This window comes from Coffea arabica, chromosome 2e (genome assembly GCF_036785885.1).
Source record: "Coffea arabica cultivar ET-39 chromosome 2e, Coffea Arabica ET-39 HiFi, whole genome shotgun sequence".
Lineage (NCBI taxonomy): Eukaryota > Viridiplantae > Streptophyta > Magnoliopsida > Gentianales > Rubiaceae > Coffea > Coffea arabica.
The window spans coordinates 13,681,954-13,698,138 of NC_092313.1; the positions used below are offsets into that span (position 1 = coordinate 13,681,954).

The 16,185-nt window shown below is 34.3% G+C and overlaps 1 protein-coding gene across 1 annotated transcript; it reads left to right on the top strand.

Moving 5' to 3' along the window:
• Nucleotides 1–9,727: 9,727 nt before the first annotated feature.
• On the top strand, nucleotides 9,728–13,682 carry LOC113731089 (calmodulin-binding receptor kinase CaMRLK-like). The gene is made up of 2 exons (XM_027256149.2): nucleotides 9,728–11,293; nucleotides 12,625–13,682. The coding sequence occupies exons 1-2, from the start codon at nucleotides 9,889–9,891 to the stop codon at nucleotides 13,239–13,241; spliced, it is 2,022 nt and encodes a 673-aa protein (XP_027111950.1). The 5' UTR covers nucleotides 9,728–9,888; the 3' UTR covers nucleotides 13,242–13,682.
• The last annotated feature ends 2,503 nt before the right edge of the window (nucleotides 13,683–16,185 follow it).

A 16,185-nucleotide genomic window follows, 5' to 3' on the forward strand; every position in this document is an offset into this window, starting at 1 on the left:
GTACATTTAATATAATATTATGATGTATTTATATATTAAAAATTTGAACATATACAATGATTGAAGGAGACCGCGTAAAATACAGTTGAGTTGCACTGAGCTATTGTCCCACTTTTGATTTTGCTCGACTAATCGTCATTCTCTGGGTCGGTGTTAAAGAGCATTGACAAGTTCGATTATAAATTCCATCTTTATCCCTATCGGAAAGCGCTGAGTCACCATGACTCGGCTGTGCTATAGCTCATAAGTACTCATTGGCTTTTGACTCCATCGCTATTGGAAAGGGCAACTTGAAAGTTGAAAGCGATCATCAATAAATCCTCTTACTGGTCTTGTGAGTTGTGACCTTTCTAGTAGGTTATCAACGTGTATACGTGTGCGTCTCACACAACAATTTATGACATGCGTAAAATATTTGGATTACTCCTTTTAGTCTTTGCTAATGAAATTTGTCAACTTTTTTTTTGTTTGGGGAAAATTGTCAACGTAAACCAATCATGCTCGCGAGAACACTGTAGTATACGGGGAAAAAGGCTGTTTTAAGGATGCAAAACGAGTCGGTTGTCATGATCAATATGTCATCATTGTCTATAGTAGTTTTTTCTTTGAATAGATTTCGAGTGATATTACTTTTTTTTTTCGTACCATTCAATTCATCTTTTTTCTTTATTTTTCTGTCTAAATTAGTTTATTAAGTCGGAGAATTTATAATTAATTAAGGCAACACGTTTGTGTTTGCCTAGATTACTTCATTACTAATCATTAAGCGTTCTCGTTACTTCACGAATTTGATTAAACTAAAGCTTTTCTTTCCAAAACTCTTGTTTTCATCAGGTCTTCAATGTTTATCCTTTGGGATAATATTAAATATGAGATTTCATGAAATCACTTACATGTACAAGGACTTTCTGGATGAATATGGAAATTTTACATCGGTTTTTTGAAAAACATTTTTTCTTTTTTTTGGTGTTGTTGGGTCAAAGAAAAGCATCTCCTCCTAACTCAAGAATACAAAATGCACTGATAGATGACATTTCAATTTTTCTTACCCACTCCTGTTCCATTTCAATGAGGATTTGTGACCATTAGTTAGACGTGATTGATTAGCTAAGCCACCTACCCTATAGGATTCCCAAATTTTATTTAGCTTAGCCTTCGTAATATTGATTGGGGGGAGTTTCTTTCTTACTATGGTCTCATTTGGCATTGGATGTTTGTCTAAAACTTTTACCGTACCTTACTGTAAAAGTTATAGGAAAATTTTTCAAAATATGTAATTTTTTGGATATTTTGAGAAGTTTTTTGAGGTTACTGTAGTTAAAATTGTTAAAAAACTTGTATCAGACAAACTTGACAAAAAACTTATTTGCCAAACAAGTATGTTATAGAGGTAGGTTTGACAATTCATCTTGTTGCAATGACTAATTAATTTGCTAAGCCCCTCATGACGATTACCTGCCTTAAAACAGTCAAGAATCAATTGAAACTTAAAATTAGTGGATCCAGAAACAAAAGTTAGTATATCTAAAAATTAATATGGTCGTCTATTTTTTTTTTCTCTCAATTTGACAGAAACCACACATATAAAACAAAAATTTGTGTAAGTAATAATCGCATAAAATCATGAACTAGTAAACAAATGAAGATGAATTATTTTCTTTTCATTTTATTTACTAGTCATCACAAATGAAGATGAATCACAATTCATGTTTTAGTCAAATCCTATCATATTCATCTTCATTTGTGTTGAATTGTCATTTTCAACCGCTAGTTTTCGAGGTTTTTAGATGACAAATGGTACGCCAATCTGCTTTTACCATTATATCACAATTATTGTTATTATTATTAGTTGTAGTAGTGGTAATAGAGAAGCAAAGTTGCCTTTTAAGGAAAAAAAAAAAAGAAAAGGCAAAGGTAAAGACCACTTCTACCGCCTTATAACAATGACTTTGCTAACTCTAGCAAGTGCCAACAAGAAAATAGAGCTTTTAACGAATCCAGCTAGTCGCCAGCGTCTTTGTATTCAATTCGTTCAAGTTCGAAAAAAAAATTCGATCGTTTAATAAATTAATCGAGTTCAAAAATGTTATTAGCCTCATTTAATAATCGAGCCGAATATGAACCTATTCACGAACTATTCAAATAATTGATAAATACATATATAATTATAAACATAAATAATACAAATATAAATACATTTAATATTATTATATATATATATTATATTTTACTTTAAAAAGTAATTATACAAAAAATAGTAGTATTATTTATTTTTTAAAACCAAAAAATACAATTAAACTTATTCTAAACATGTAGGTCTGCATTTTGACAAGCTTATGCATTTATCTGCTAAACATATGCAGGAAAATTAGGAGCACTATTTGCATCAATACCTTTCACCATATTTGCAGCTGTATATTGTGTTATGTTTGGGCTTGCTGGTACAATTCTACACTTGTCTCCACATTGTCCTGGTGTCAATTTCTCCTCAGATGTTGGTGGTCTATTTTGACACGTCCAGCTTCGGTGGGGTTGTCCTTCTTGCAATTTACAACACATGAGTACAATGAGGAGCCTCTTTATCAATTATCACCGGTGCTACCCTTTTCCTTGGTTTGTCCGAACTTATTCTAAATAATGTATTATTTATTAAAAATATAATTAAATCATTTCCAAACTTAAATTTGAGCTCGAGTTTGAGCCCAAACTTGAACCCGAATATTTTCACAAATAAACAGATCAAATTCAAGCAACACTTATAATTGATTTAATATTTGAGTTGAACTCAGGAATAATCCTGTTCATATAATATATGAATGTATAATGGACACCAAGTACTCGTTAAAAGCTCTACACCAACGGAAGAAAATGCTATAGTTTTAGATGATGGGCCAATCTTAAGGCAACTAGACTCTCCATTTCATGGAATACTAACTTCAGTAACAGGCTAACAGGCTTTTTCGGCAGCACCTCGCAATGGAAATTTGGGATTAAGCATTTGGAAGATGAGACAGATTTATCATTGGGTTTGCAGCCTATGACTCAAATATTTTGAAGAAACTCCAATTTCGTGGACCATTTTCTTTTAGGCACAATTACCACTTAGCAGATATTCTGGCCATGATATGGGCCAGTCAAAATAGAACAATAGCCACGAGCTTTCCAATTCGAGCATAAACATCTCCAAACCTTCACCAGATAAACATGGCCTTGGGCCTTTTCGTTGGGCCAGTGAAATTGAGCAACTACACTAAAAATCTCTTCGTGGCCAGAAATGAATCTCAAGATTTTTTTTTTTTTATTTAATTCATGTATGTAAATTTTTTGAAGAAAACCAAATCGCCTGATTTTGCTTCTCTACAATAGTAGTTACACATACGTTCCTATCTTAATTTGGGATGAGAGGGTGTTAAATATCTCTAAAGTATATCGAAATTAATTAAGAATTGCTTACTAACTTTTGTTAAACTCTTTTTTCATAAGGGAAGTGAGTAACACAGTAAATTTTTGGCTCGTTTAATAAGTTTACCAAGTCAAAATTGGCTCAATTTAAAGTGCAAATCTTTGGCGGAAAAATTGTCCGTCTAAACTTGCAACACAAACCTTCTAGCAACTATGCTTATTTTGTTTGTACGCACTTTGTTAACAATTATATCTGTAGTTCTAACAGTGAAAAAAGATTTTTTTTTTGAAATAGAACAGAAAAATTTATGGATACATTTCCAAAACCTAGAACATTTGAGCATGGAGCAAGAAGGGAAGTATTCATGCAGAATGTATTGAAAATTAGTGAAAACACGCTAACTTAATTTGATAAGTAGTGCAGAATTTAGTAATTAGCACACTGGGATCTCGGAGAGCTAACCAACACACAGACACACACTCTTTGGTTTGATGAAAAAAAGTTTGAATAACATAGATGTGGTACCCAAATGCCCACAACTTAATGAATTCATTTGGAGTGCAGAATTTAGCACATTAGGATCTTTGAGAACTAAGAGCCTCACTTGGTTTGACTAGAAAATTTTGAAGGTATGACAGATATGTGGTACATAAATGCCCATCAGACGGTATTGATGTATAAAATTTTAACTCCTTCTGTCAACAGGATCTATACTATTCTAGAGAAGCTGGTCTCGCCTTGGATGTTTGAAACTACCCCACTAATAGTTAAGTGTACTTGAACTTTTATGTGGTTTTTTCTCAACCATTCAATAGTTTTCCTCAAGTGACGGAGGTTTTAAATCTCAAGCTCTAGACGTCAACTACATTCTTAGGAAACTACAAAGAATTTTTGTTCGTCACACAATGAAGAGCGGATTGCGGTGGCGTTTGAAGTTTGGGGCACTTTCCCTGCCCCTGCTCCTACCCTTGCAGACCACGATAGGCAACGCAACCTAGAACACATTGCCCCAAACAACATTTGACTGAGAACTCCAAAGTCGAACCTAAACCATAATCTATCTAGAAATATGACTACTACAAGACTCATCGTCCTAATTTTGTTTCTCATTATCGAAGGACCCTAATATGTTTGAATACATGATTCGAGTGTACTAATGGGCATTGTCATGGATTTGTTGATCAATTCAATTGTAGTATTGGAATTTCCGTGATTTCCAAATTCTTTGTTTACTCTCAATCTACAAAGGAGGGTGAAATTCTTTTCTAATAAGAATAAATAATTAAGTTAAGTTAGAATTTTAATCTTCGGAAATATCCCGGTTCTTATTTCAAGAAAAAAAAAAAAAGAAAAAGCATGCACTTTCTACCCCAAAAAAGAAATTTATAGCATACAAATATTCTTCAATAGCTGAAACAAGAAAACAATTGCATTAAGAGTTCAATAAGATTTTTGAAATTTAACCTCTGTTGTCATGGAATATCGTTGAGAAATAGGAATCCGTGTTAGTCCTGATAAATATATTTATGTTCTAGCTAAAACCCAATAATTTCATTGCAAAATAGCCACCTCTTTCTTTCAAAAAAAAAAAAAAAAGGGCTGTTGAATAGGAAAAGAAAAGTCACAAATGTAACATTCTTCGTTGGCTTCCAAGCAAGAAACGTCAAAAAATAGCAAGTGGAGTCCCATCCGCAGAATCAAACTTCAATGTCTAAATCTTTGTGGAAACTACTTTCGGGTAGAAGGGTTGGACCAGTTATTTTAGTTGCCATTCCAATTGGAGTTTTAGCTTTGGCTTCTTATGGTATTAGGTGAAGTCATTTGCCTTTTCTACAATTCCAAAATTCAAATTCCGAGAATGTGAAGACTATATCTTATTGTTTAACAATCCAAAAGGAGATGATTAAAATTAATCCGATAGCCCCCTGTTAGTAGTTAGCACTGGAGTGGTGGATTTGATTACCAAATTTCGCATGTTGATTGCGGAATTAGTTGACTAATTTATTAATTATCAGCCAAATCCATGTTAATTGTACGTAACTGATTGCAAGAAATTCCCTCCCGAATATAACCAAGTTCAATCACTGTATTTGATATTTTGACGTACTTATTAGTTATAACTTGAGAGAGGAAATTTAAGTTAATTAAATTGCTGATATCTTTATTTTTCCTTTTTTGGAATTTTCGTTATAAAATTCTCAACGATTGCCATAACCAAGCAGTCTTGCATTGATCATAAGAGTGTAGAAGAAGTCTTTCATATATACTAGGGAACGTGGTTTATAGGGCAAAAGATAATTTCGTGAGTGTACATGATGATTATTTTGCGTTTCGTTTTTCTTTTATCAATTTTTTCTTTAGGAATGTACGTGAGTTTATGGGAAACGATTCTCATATAGCCAAAAAAGTAAAATACCAAACTGTTCTGAACTGAGATGAAAATTCACGATTAAATCAGACGGATGAAAAGGGGTGAAATTTAAGAAACGAAATAGAAGAAGAAAAAAATTTGAATAAAAAATCTCTAAATTTCAGAACCTCAACGTGGCATAAAGTAATTTTATTTTCACTTTGAAAATATTGACAACCGTGATATGTTGCGTTAAAAAGAAAACAAACAAAAAAACTCTATGATATAATAAAATTAGGATAACCTCATAATTAAAATATATCCTGAATGATGTGAAAAATTTGCAAACTCCATCATGTTAGAATGGCATGCAGAAGATGTGACCAAAGAAGCAGCAGTGGAAATGCAGGGTTAATTACTACGTACTAATTAGTCAGAAACAGCTGGTGAGTCAAGTCTCGGCAGATTTGAGTCATTGGAAGCATAATTGGCAATTTGTCACCTTGTGCTTGACTCTACAACTGAGACTCATTCCTGGTTCCTATTCCTCATAGATTCGTGCCACTAATCATTCCAACCCCAAAAATTAAAAAAATAAATATTCATATTCTTCGTCAAAATGTTTCATCAAGGAGCCCCGAAGTTTGTAGATGGAAGACACGGCTTTCTGATAATTAATAACGTACAAGAAATTAATCCCTGTGCCTTAACCTCGATGATCAGCTAAGTCTGTCACTGTAGCATTAAACGGGCCACATTGGATTAGGACTATTCTGAGTTGATAATTCTATACCTAACCAAAATAATAATTGCTTGTCGCTATTTGTGACAGCGTCTCTATTGGTTTCCCGAGAAGAAAATATTGCTTGAGCGAGTAAGAGCTAATAAGAACAAAGAAGAATACTACACTCTTTTCCAATTTCGATTTACAGTGACGAAACGGTTAGTAATAACTAGTTTGAGCATGAGATATACGTCACGATACAAATTGTTGAATTTGGTTTTGTTTCATGAGGATTTTCAAGGGTAATATTACTTTTGAAGGGAACACCAAATTATAGTAACATTTTGGGAAGAAGAATTGGAGGGAACCGTGTAATATGTTGGATCCAAATTATTGCACATCTTGTGTCTAAGAGTTTATTTGGATGATTTATTTGAGATAATTACTGTAGCATTTTTTGTGATGTGATGTATGTGAGATAAAAACGTGATTGAAAAGATAAAAACGTGATTGAAATTTGTGAAATAAATTATTTTGTTTCAAATTATCTCAATCCAAACACACAAGTGCCCTCTTTTATATATTTCACATACATGCATGCTTCATCAAGTAATGAACAACAAACATTTGTTTATGAAGTGGCTAATGTAAGACTTTTATCTTATTAATGGTATTTTATGAAACTGTCTGTCTAAAGGCCATTCGTTAAGATGTATTTCAGATGTTAGATTTTAAAAAATATAAAATTAATTAGAAAAAATATTTAAATGCAAGGGAATTAATTAGGAAAAATGTATAAATACACGAAAAAGTAGTAATTATTAGTGTGTGTATATATATAATAGATTGGGTGAAATGCAAATGTATTAACAAGTACTCATAGAACACCCGTTAGAAAAAACTCTTTATGAAAAAATTATGAATCAGATAAAACTAGTTTTCTATTGTACAATCCATAGTATACATACATGTTTAGGCTACGGTCATTTTTAGCAATCTTTGTTAGACTCGCCATAAAGTTTGCGCCCGTCTTAGTTTTGTATTCTGTAATTCATAGTAGAAATGCTACTTTTGTACTATCTTTTTACTAGTAGTCTGAACTGTCAGTTGAAATGTATTTCACGGTTCTTTTCTCAATTTTCTATGTTATTGTTGCACGTTTGAGCCCAAATTTTGTTCCTATATCATGCACAATCAAATTGTCGACTAAAAAACTACACTAATCATATGCTAAACTTGTTCTAATTGCTTTCGTGTTGTTTAGAGCTTGTTGACCATAAGAAAGTCTGAGGAACAACTTTGGGATGGAATACAAAGAACTTCTCATGCCATTTGGGATGCTCTATATATCATTAGTGGCCAGTCTGTCTATGCCTTGTAAGCCTGAGCATTAATCTTACAGACATGAGCTCCAACAACTGGCTGGCCGTCGCCGTCGCCATCGCCATCATCATGCATGGCTGCCGAAGTACCTTCTCCGTGTAGAACACACAATGTAGATCCCACATCTATTTATTACAAGAATAAAATGTGCAATGCAGCTCAATCTTGCTACCGTGGGATGTTAATTTAGATCAGTTTATTATATTGCAGAAGCAAAATTTTGATAATAAATGTATTCTTGGAGGAAATTGAAGCTTTCCTTTTTCTTAAGCACCGTGCAAAGTGTATTTGGATTTTGGAGTAATTTAGGATAAAAAGAAGAAAAAACCGACAACGACAATTTGAAGTTTAATATAGGGGAAAAAAAGAGTTAAAGGTATTTTTGATGGTAAGATTTAGCTTGTGGGCATTTGATTCAAACCAATTGAGTTTAAGAATAAATTATATATATATATATATAATAACAATGTATACAGTATCACTTTTTTATTGGTAAAATATCATAATTTTCATTAAAATTTGCACTAATGACAGAAATCACTTCATCAAACATACAAAAATATCAAAGAACAGATCTAAGAAAGAATACTCCAAAATCGAAGAACAATAAAAATTACATTGTAAAGCTCCAAATTTAAAAAATTGAGATAAAATAATTGTAACTCCACAAACATCTATGCATGCTTCCAATCGCCAGATCTGCTGATTAATTACTTCAAGTCCAGATATTATAGTGAGACTGCCGAATAGATATAAGAAATTTCAGATATGATAATCAAAATCTAAAAAAAAAACTCAGATCTAATAAAAGAAAAATGAAAAAATTATCAAAAACTCTCATTAAGAATCCCTATGAGAGAATAAAACTCTTGTTAAAAAATTTAGGAGAGAAGAAAACTCTCACGAGACAATTCTAAGGAGAAAAGAAATTTTCATTAGAAAATTTTAAGAGAGATTTTATTCACAAAAATGAAAAGAAACTATAAAAAGGACTCCTCAAATGGAGAAAGATCAGAAAAATCTGATATCTCTCCCATGAGAGAGTTAAAGGGTGTTTTAGTTAGAGAGTTTTTTCTAGAGAGGAGGAGGAGAATTGAACACAATATCACTATTAAATCTATCACATATGAAAAAAAAAAATTAGATTTTAAATTCAAATTTTCATAGTTAACATTCATTCAAAGTTGATAATGTAATGTTTACAAGATTTAATTAGTTGTGGTGCACTTTAGTTCAATTCATAGCATAGAATAAGCTTTGAATTAGCAATGAATATAGCCAACATCTGAAACTCTCTGATTAGGACAAATCTATTTTATTTCTTAATATTGAAGTTAATGGCTTGCTCAGGCCTTACAGATGCTTACGTTCCACAACCAAATTCCAAAAGATATCAACAAGGCATGTTATTAGTTGCACATTTCGTAACAGAAATAATCATTTACTTCGTGTGATCTGTTTTCTTCTTTCTTCTTTCTTCTTTTTGGCAATTCCAACTTCCAAGTGACGTTAAGGAATTTAATCCATTTTTTCTTCTTCTCCATGTGAGAAATTAAACCAATTCTAGTTAAGTTTTCAGCTTTTCAATTTTCATTTTTGTTTTGTGCTTCTCGAGATAGAATTATTGTTGCAAAAAGTATGAAATCATTTTTCCTTTTATCAACAAAACAAAGCTCATAAACCAAAAAAAAAAAAAGGTGTTCAGTTGGTTACTTTCTTTGTTGTGTAGGTTAAGGAGACATTTGGCTTTGGTCAAAAACGAGTTGATATTTTATGACTATAGGTCCAAGTCCAACCACTTCTCCCTAGCTGCCCCTATAGTGTGTGTATATATATATATATATACTCACATCTTTATTTGCCACTTTTTTTTTTATGTAAATATAATTTGGCCTACCAAAGTATTCAAAAATCTTTCTCCTCCTCCTCCTCTCCATATCTTCTCTCACTCAATCAGTCACGGCATCAATGGCAACCAGTATAACAAAGTGATAAGAAGACGTTGAAAGTTCTACGTCCCACGAGAAGATGATACTCAGAATCCTATTCAACTTCCTTCTGATTTTCTCACTTTTGGCTTCAGAAGCAAAATCAACATGCAACACTACAGCTGAGCAAGCACTTCTCTTCAAGGCCTTTGCCTCGGTCAATAACTTCAGAAGCTCATGGTTCTGTTCAAATGTTCCTCCAATCACAGAAATAAATCTGTCTTCAAGAAATCTCTCTGGCACCATCTCATGGAGTTTCCTCAGAAATTTGCCCCATCTTCAGACAATAGATCTCTCAAATAACTCTTTGGCCGGATCCGTTCCTCCTTGGTTTTGGTACATGCCAAGTCTGGTTGAAGTAAACTTGTCCATGAACAAGCTAGGAGGCACAATTGGGAAGCCAGCTTCGGAAATGGATGCAACTTCTTCAGCTATTCAAAAGCTCAATCTGTCCTATAACAGGTTCACTAATTTGGCTAATCTTCCTAAGTTTTCTGACAGGATAAGGATTCTTGACCTTTCACATAATGATCTAAAGTCTCTTCCTTTTTGGTTCACCAACCTCACCAATCTTGAACATTTGAGCATCTCTAGCTGTGATATTTCAAGCAATCCAAAACCAATTTCTACTTTAAAGTCATTGAAATATTTAGATGTCTCCAACAACCACATGACTGGAAATTTCCCAAAAGATTTTCCTCCTTTAGATGGTGTCAATTTCTTGAACATCTCATTCAATAACTTCACTCTAGCAGCTGACAAATTGCAGAAGCTTGATAAGTCTGCATTCATTCATGCTGGCAAAATTGTTGGTCCAAATAGTAGTAGCAGTAGTAATCCAGAGCTTCATGTAAAGCCTCATTCAATTTCAGCCGCCCCACCTCATGGATTACCCAAAAAACAAAAAGCCTTTAACCAAAAAATCAAGGAAAAGAACCACAAATCAAGAACCAAGATTTTGGTATTGACCATTTCACTAGCATCAACTTGCTTGTTATTGTCCATTATTGCCTTTGGTTATTGCATCTACAAGAAAAGAAAATTGGCTAAAAAGAACAAATGGGCAATCTCAAAGCCAATTCAAATGCAATTCAAGTTTGAAAAATCAGGGCCATTTTCCTTTGAAACCGAGTCAGGGACGTCATGGGTTGCTGATATCAAGGAACCATCTTCAGCACCGGTGATAATGTTTGAGAAGCCGTTGCTCAACCTTACCTTCAAGGATTTGATAGCTGCCACGTCACATTTCGGGAAAGAATCCCTATTATCGGAAGGGAGATGTGGGCCCGTATACCGAGCTGTGCTGCCAGGTGAGCTCCACGTGGCAATCAAGGTCCTAGAGCATGCTAGGGAGCTAACTCATGATGGTTCTGTAGCCATGTTCGAGGAGCTTTCCAGGCTGAAGCATCCAAATTTGCTGCCAATTTCTGGCTATTGCATTGCAGGTATGGATTTATTCCTTGTTTGTACTCAAGTTTTCTTTAAATTTATAGGTTTTTATTTTTGTAATTTTCAAGATTTAGCCGTCCTTTGACCTGCCATATTAATGTGTTCACATGTTTCTGAAAGGCCGTAGTAGTGGTCAGTAATATTTGCAGAGATCCAAACACAGTAGCTATGATTACTAGTGGGTTTTCGTGAGACTTGGATTATAGTATAGTACAGTGGATTCAATTTTCAGCAGCTCTTCTATCTGAAATTTTTTTCCCTCGTGCACGGTGACCAGCGTTTGTAAAAAGTTAAGTCAAACTTTGGGATTAAGGCGATTTGGGATTGGATTTTGGTTGCTTAGAAGTTTGTAGCGTAGCGTAAAGTATGTTGGTCCAGATATTTCAATTTTACTTTTTATTGCCAATCACAACTTTTTGTATACTCAAGGGAACCAGAATCAGGCTTTGCCACTTTATGGTTTGCTAACTTGGGGATTTCATTTTCACCGTTTATATTCATTTAATAACCGGATGTGTACCCATATAGTTGAATGGCTCACACTTCAGATTTCAGAATTAGATCCGGTCTTTAAAGATAAAGACTCAATGGTTCAAATTGTGTTATACCATAAGTTATTAGATTTTTGAAAATTGGATCAACCCAAGTTTTGGCCTAATTGAACAATGGGGAATAAGAAGAGAGTCTAATTTTTAGCTCAAACTAGATAAGACAATCTGGTCTGATGAGGGCTTAGATGCTAAGGAATTAACTAATCCAAAAGCAAATTGTGATGGCTGGTGTATCAGCAGTGCCTTTTTGCTCTGGCTAGATTGTGTATGATTATTGACTTTTTATGTTTCCATCGCCTTTTCACTTCTTCTTCCATTACCGTGTGAACATGGTAAAAAAAACTAGTTGAAAGATTGTTAAAACTTTGAAGCTGACTGTGTCAATGCCCTTTTTGTCTGGTGGATGAATGTCATCCTCATTAATGATTTTACACATGAATTTGGTGATAAAATGTTACCACATAAGTCAATACGTTGGATGCATAAATTAATTTCTTGTACCTTAATATAAACTATTCTACAAGCAAGTGCAGCTCATTTGTTAACTTAAACACTTCAAAATATCAAGTTCTTTGTCCAGGAAATCTAGAAAGATTTTTTTTTTTTTTAATTTCCTTGTAGATATTATTGTTGTTGATGTTGTGTGCTGCAATAATGTAACAACCTCATTGATGAGAAATTGATTGTACAAAATTATAACTTTGGAAAAGGACTCTTTTCAAGAAAATTTAATTCCAACATTTCTTATGGTTTTGGCCTTGTTCCCTCATGACTAGGTAACCAGAAGCTTGTGTTGTACGAGTTCATGGCCAATGGTGACCTCCACCGATGGCTGCATGAGCTCCCGACCGGGGAGCCCAATGTGGAAGATTGGAGCTCCGACACGTGGGAAATTCAAAATGTGTCGCAAATCACATCGCCGGAAAAATTGGTATGGCACACGCGCCACCGCATTGCGGTTGGTATAGCTCGTGCATTAGCCTATCTTCACCACGCCCAATCGAAGCCGATTGTGCATGGTCATTTGGTGCCTTCGAATATCCTGTTGTCAGATAATTTTGAACCCAGGATCGCTGATTTTGGGTTGAGTGAAAACCGAGGTAGCGGTTCAACCGGGGAGGACGTATATAATTTCGGTTTGATATTGATCGAGTTATTGACTGGTCAATCCGGTTCGACCGAGATGGTTAACTCAGTGAGAAGACTGGTGAGGGAAGGCCGAGGAGAAAATGCACTTGACCAGCGGCTGAAATTGGGCAGTGACTCAGGGAGTGAGATGGTGGAATGCCTCCGAATCAGTTATTTATGTACGGCTGAGACGCCCGGGAAAAGGCCTGGAATGCAACAAGTGTTAGGTTTGCTCAAGGACATACATCCACCGCTACCGAGTTGACCTGACTCAACTAACTCGATCACGGGTATTGGGGTCAATACTAACTGGTCTAATTTGTCACTGGTGATTCAATCACGTGAAACTCACGTGCCTTAGGGAAAATCCCCTCCAAGGTGTAATGGGAAGTTTTTTTTTTCTTTTTTTTTTGTGGGTTCTCTCTTTGTGGTTTTTTTTTTTTTTTGGCTCCTTCGAATTTTTTTAGCATTTTAATGTACAGACAAAAATTCAAAGGCAAAAAAAAAAAAAAAATGGAGAGGGTGGACAAAATAAGGTGGGCAAGGTAAGGGAAGAAGGGATGATGTTGGTGGGTGACCATAAGGTTTGGATCAGAGAAGGCAGAGAATCCCACTTATTATTTGTCTGTTCTAAGTGGCATAAGACATATCATCTGCTCCTTTGATTTTCTTTTCTTTCTTTAATTTTTCTTGTTTGTTTGCTCTTTTTTCTTTTCTCAGTTTACTGCTTTATTGCTTTCAATTTATAAATATTCTCGTCGCTTTCTTTTAAGGCAATGAAGGGGCACACGAATCTTTATCAACTGGTTGGATTTGGGGACATTTTTTAGTGGTTCAGTCAATTTGGTACCAAAAATCTAGAGCAATTTGCCAGAATGCATTAATGTCATGTGCTTCCAGTTTGGCTGCTGGATTCCACTAAAAATCATCGTCCAGAATTACATGAATGTATTGTCAGCTCATAGTCAATTTTGTAGGCCACAACTCAGCAAATGGTCTAGTGTTCAAACCCGTGTAGCACAGTTTATCTTGCTGGTTTGTACAGCCCTCCTTGGAAATCAATTACAATTGGCAAAATCTTTTCATATTATTCTGTAAATATGTTTTTCAATTATTTTTTATTTCTATAATTACTTTTTATTTCACACAAATATTGCAAAGTTGTTTGCAAATAATCTTCATCCAAATGGTTGTTTTGGGATTCCCTTTCCCCCTTTTGCCCAAGGAGGAAAAAGAGGCGGCATTTTAGGAAATTTTTTTTTTAATTGAGAGGGAAAAAAATGGTCGGTGTCAACATGTAGAAAAGATGGGTTATATTATTGCAAGTTAGGAATTTTGACAAACGTTTCCCTCTATTATTTGTTTATTGGATGATTCTCACTTGTCTTAGATTATGCATGAATTCACGACTCAAGGAGCTCATCTAGCCAGTTAGAAAGAAAAGAAATATTCTACTCCAAATGACATATGACTTGTACGATGGACATAAACAAAATGATAGTTTAACTCCTTGATTTTAAAAATTCTCATATTTGTATTTATCATTTTTAAAAAAACAAAATCTTTGATTTTAACTTAACAAACTTCTCTTTTTTGGAAAAAAAAAAATTCAAAGCAAACAAAACTTTGGTTGGGTTTGGCTCTAGTCACCATCACGATCGTGAATTAAGACATGTCCCTAAAATAGAGATGTTCTTATAGATCAGCCACCGGTACGGTTCTTATTTTTATGAAAACATGCTTCTTGCGAAAATTCTAGGGGGGAAAAAGTTCTGTAATTAGGACTCCGAAAACAAAAAGCTCTGTAATTAAAGTACCAAAGACGACAAAATGATCCTGAGGCGGCTGTCGTGCCAATATGTCAGCGCCCTCTTACTTCGGTCACAGGGCTTTGTGGCTGTTTTCGGTTGCTAATTACTAAGATTAGTGGCCATTCACATACCAACATTATCCACCTGCATCCTCCAATACTGATTCTGGGGTGGTCACCGCTTTTTCTTCTGATCAAATCAAGAACAAAGGGGGGAAAGCAAAATCGGATGCATGAAGCCTCTTTTGCAGCATCAGGGACTCACTTTTTAAGTGTCTTCTTCCTTCTGTTCTTTTTGATTTCATGCATCTAAAGCTTCCAAAGATGGCCAGTGTAGAATAAAGTGCAGCAATGGTGAAAGCGATACTTTGATATTCTTTCAAGCATCCGAGGATCATGTCATACTTCAGAATTTTGAGACATTTTAAAGAACACAAGAAACAAAGAATTAATCTTATATATATATATATATCTTTGCGATTAGATGTACGACACGACGCATATACGTAATAAAATGTGTTCGTTGCTACTTGGAGCAATGAAAAAAACAAAACCCTCTAAAAGACGTCGTCTCAATTTACTAAAAGCATATGTTTAGCATACCATATACCAATAACGTTATCAATAATTAACATTTTATTTAAACAATCTCATTGAGCTTGACAATCACCTATTCTGAAATCATGGTCGGCATAAAAATATTAGAATCTTTACGTACTCTCACCTAATTGGTTGTCAATATGTGAAAGCCAATGTGGTAGTTGTATTTGTATCCCATTTTATTCAAATGCAACTCTTGGAAAATAAGAGAACACACAGAAAAAAAAAAGAGAGAAAGAAAAAAGTCACTCAAGGATCCATCATAAGGAAGATATATAGAATAAGTAAAGCAAAAGTGATAAGTAGACAAATGCGTCGCTATCGATCCAAGTGGTAAAGATCTAATATATTCTTCAATTCAACCCAAAGCACTTTTGGTCTACGCAAAGAAAATTCAACAAACTTGAATATGGAGTTGATAGAAGAAGATGCGTGGGGTGGGCCACTATCAAAAGCTAAAGTACAAATTGAAGAAATTAGCAAAGTCTAGTGAAACTGTGAACTCATGACGGATGTGTAGAAGACGATAAAAAGAAGAAGATTATGGAAAGATCAAATGCGTGCCGTATGGGAAGTCTTATATTGTTGAGTCTAAATTGAATCTACATTGCAATTTCTTGATTGAAGCGTGTTGAGTTTCTGTACCAGTAGCAAGTACTAGTTTTGGGTTGGTTTCATATGTTTTCTTGGTGATTGAGAGGTCGCTGATTTGCCAATTTGAATGCTTAACAGAATGACTATGGATAGAGTATTATTTGAAATAATTATTGTACTTTTTGTGATGTAATACATGTGAAAT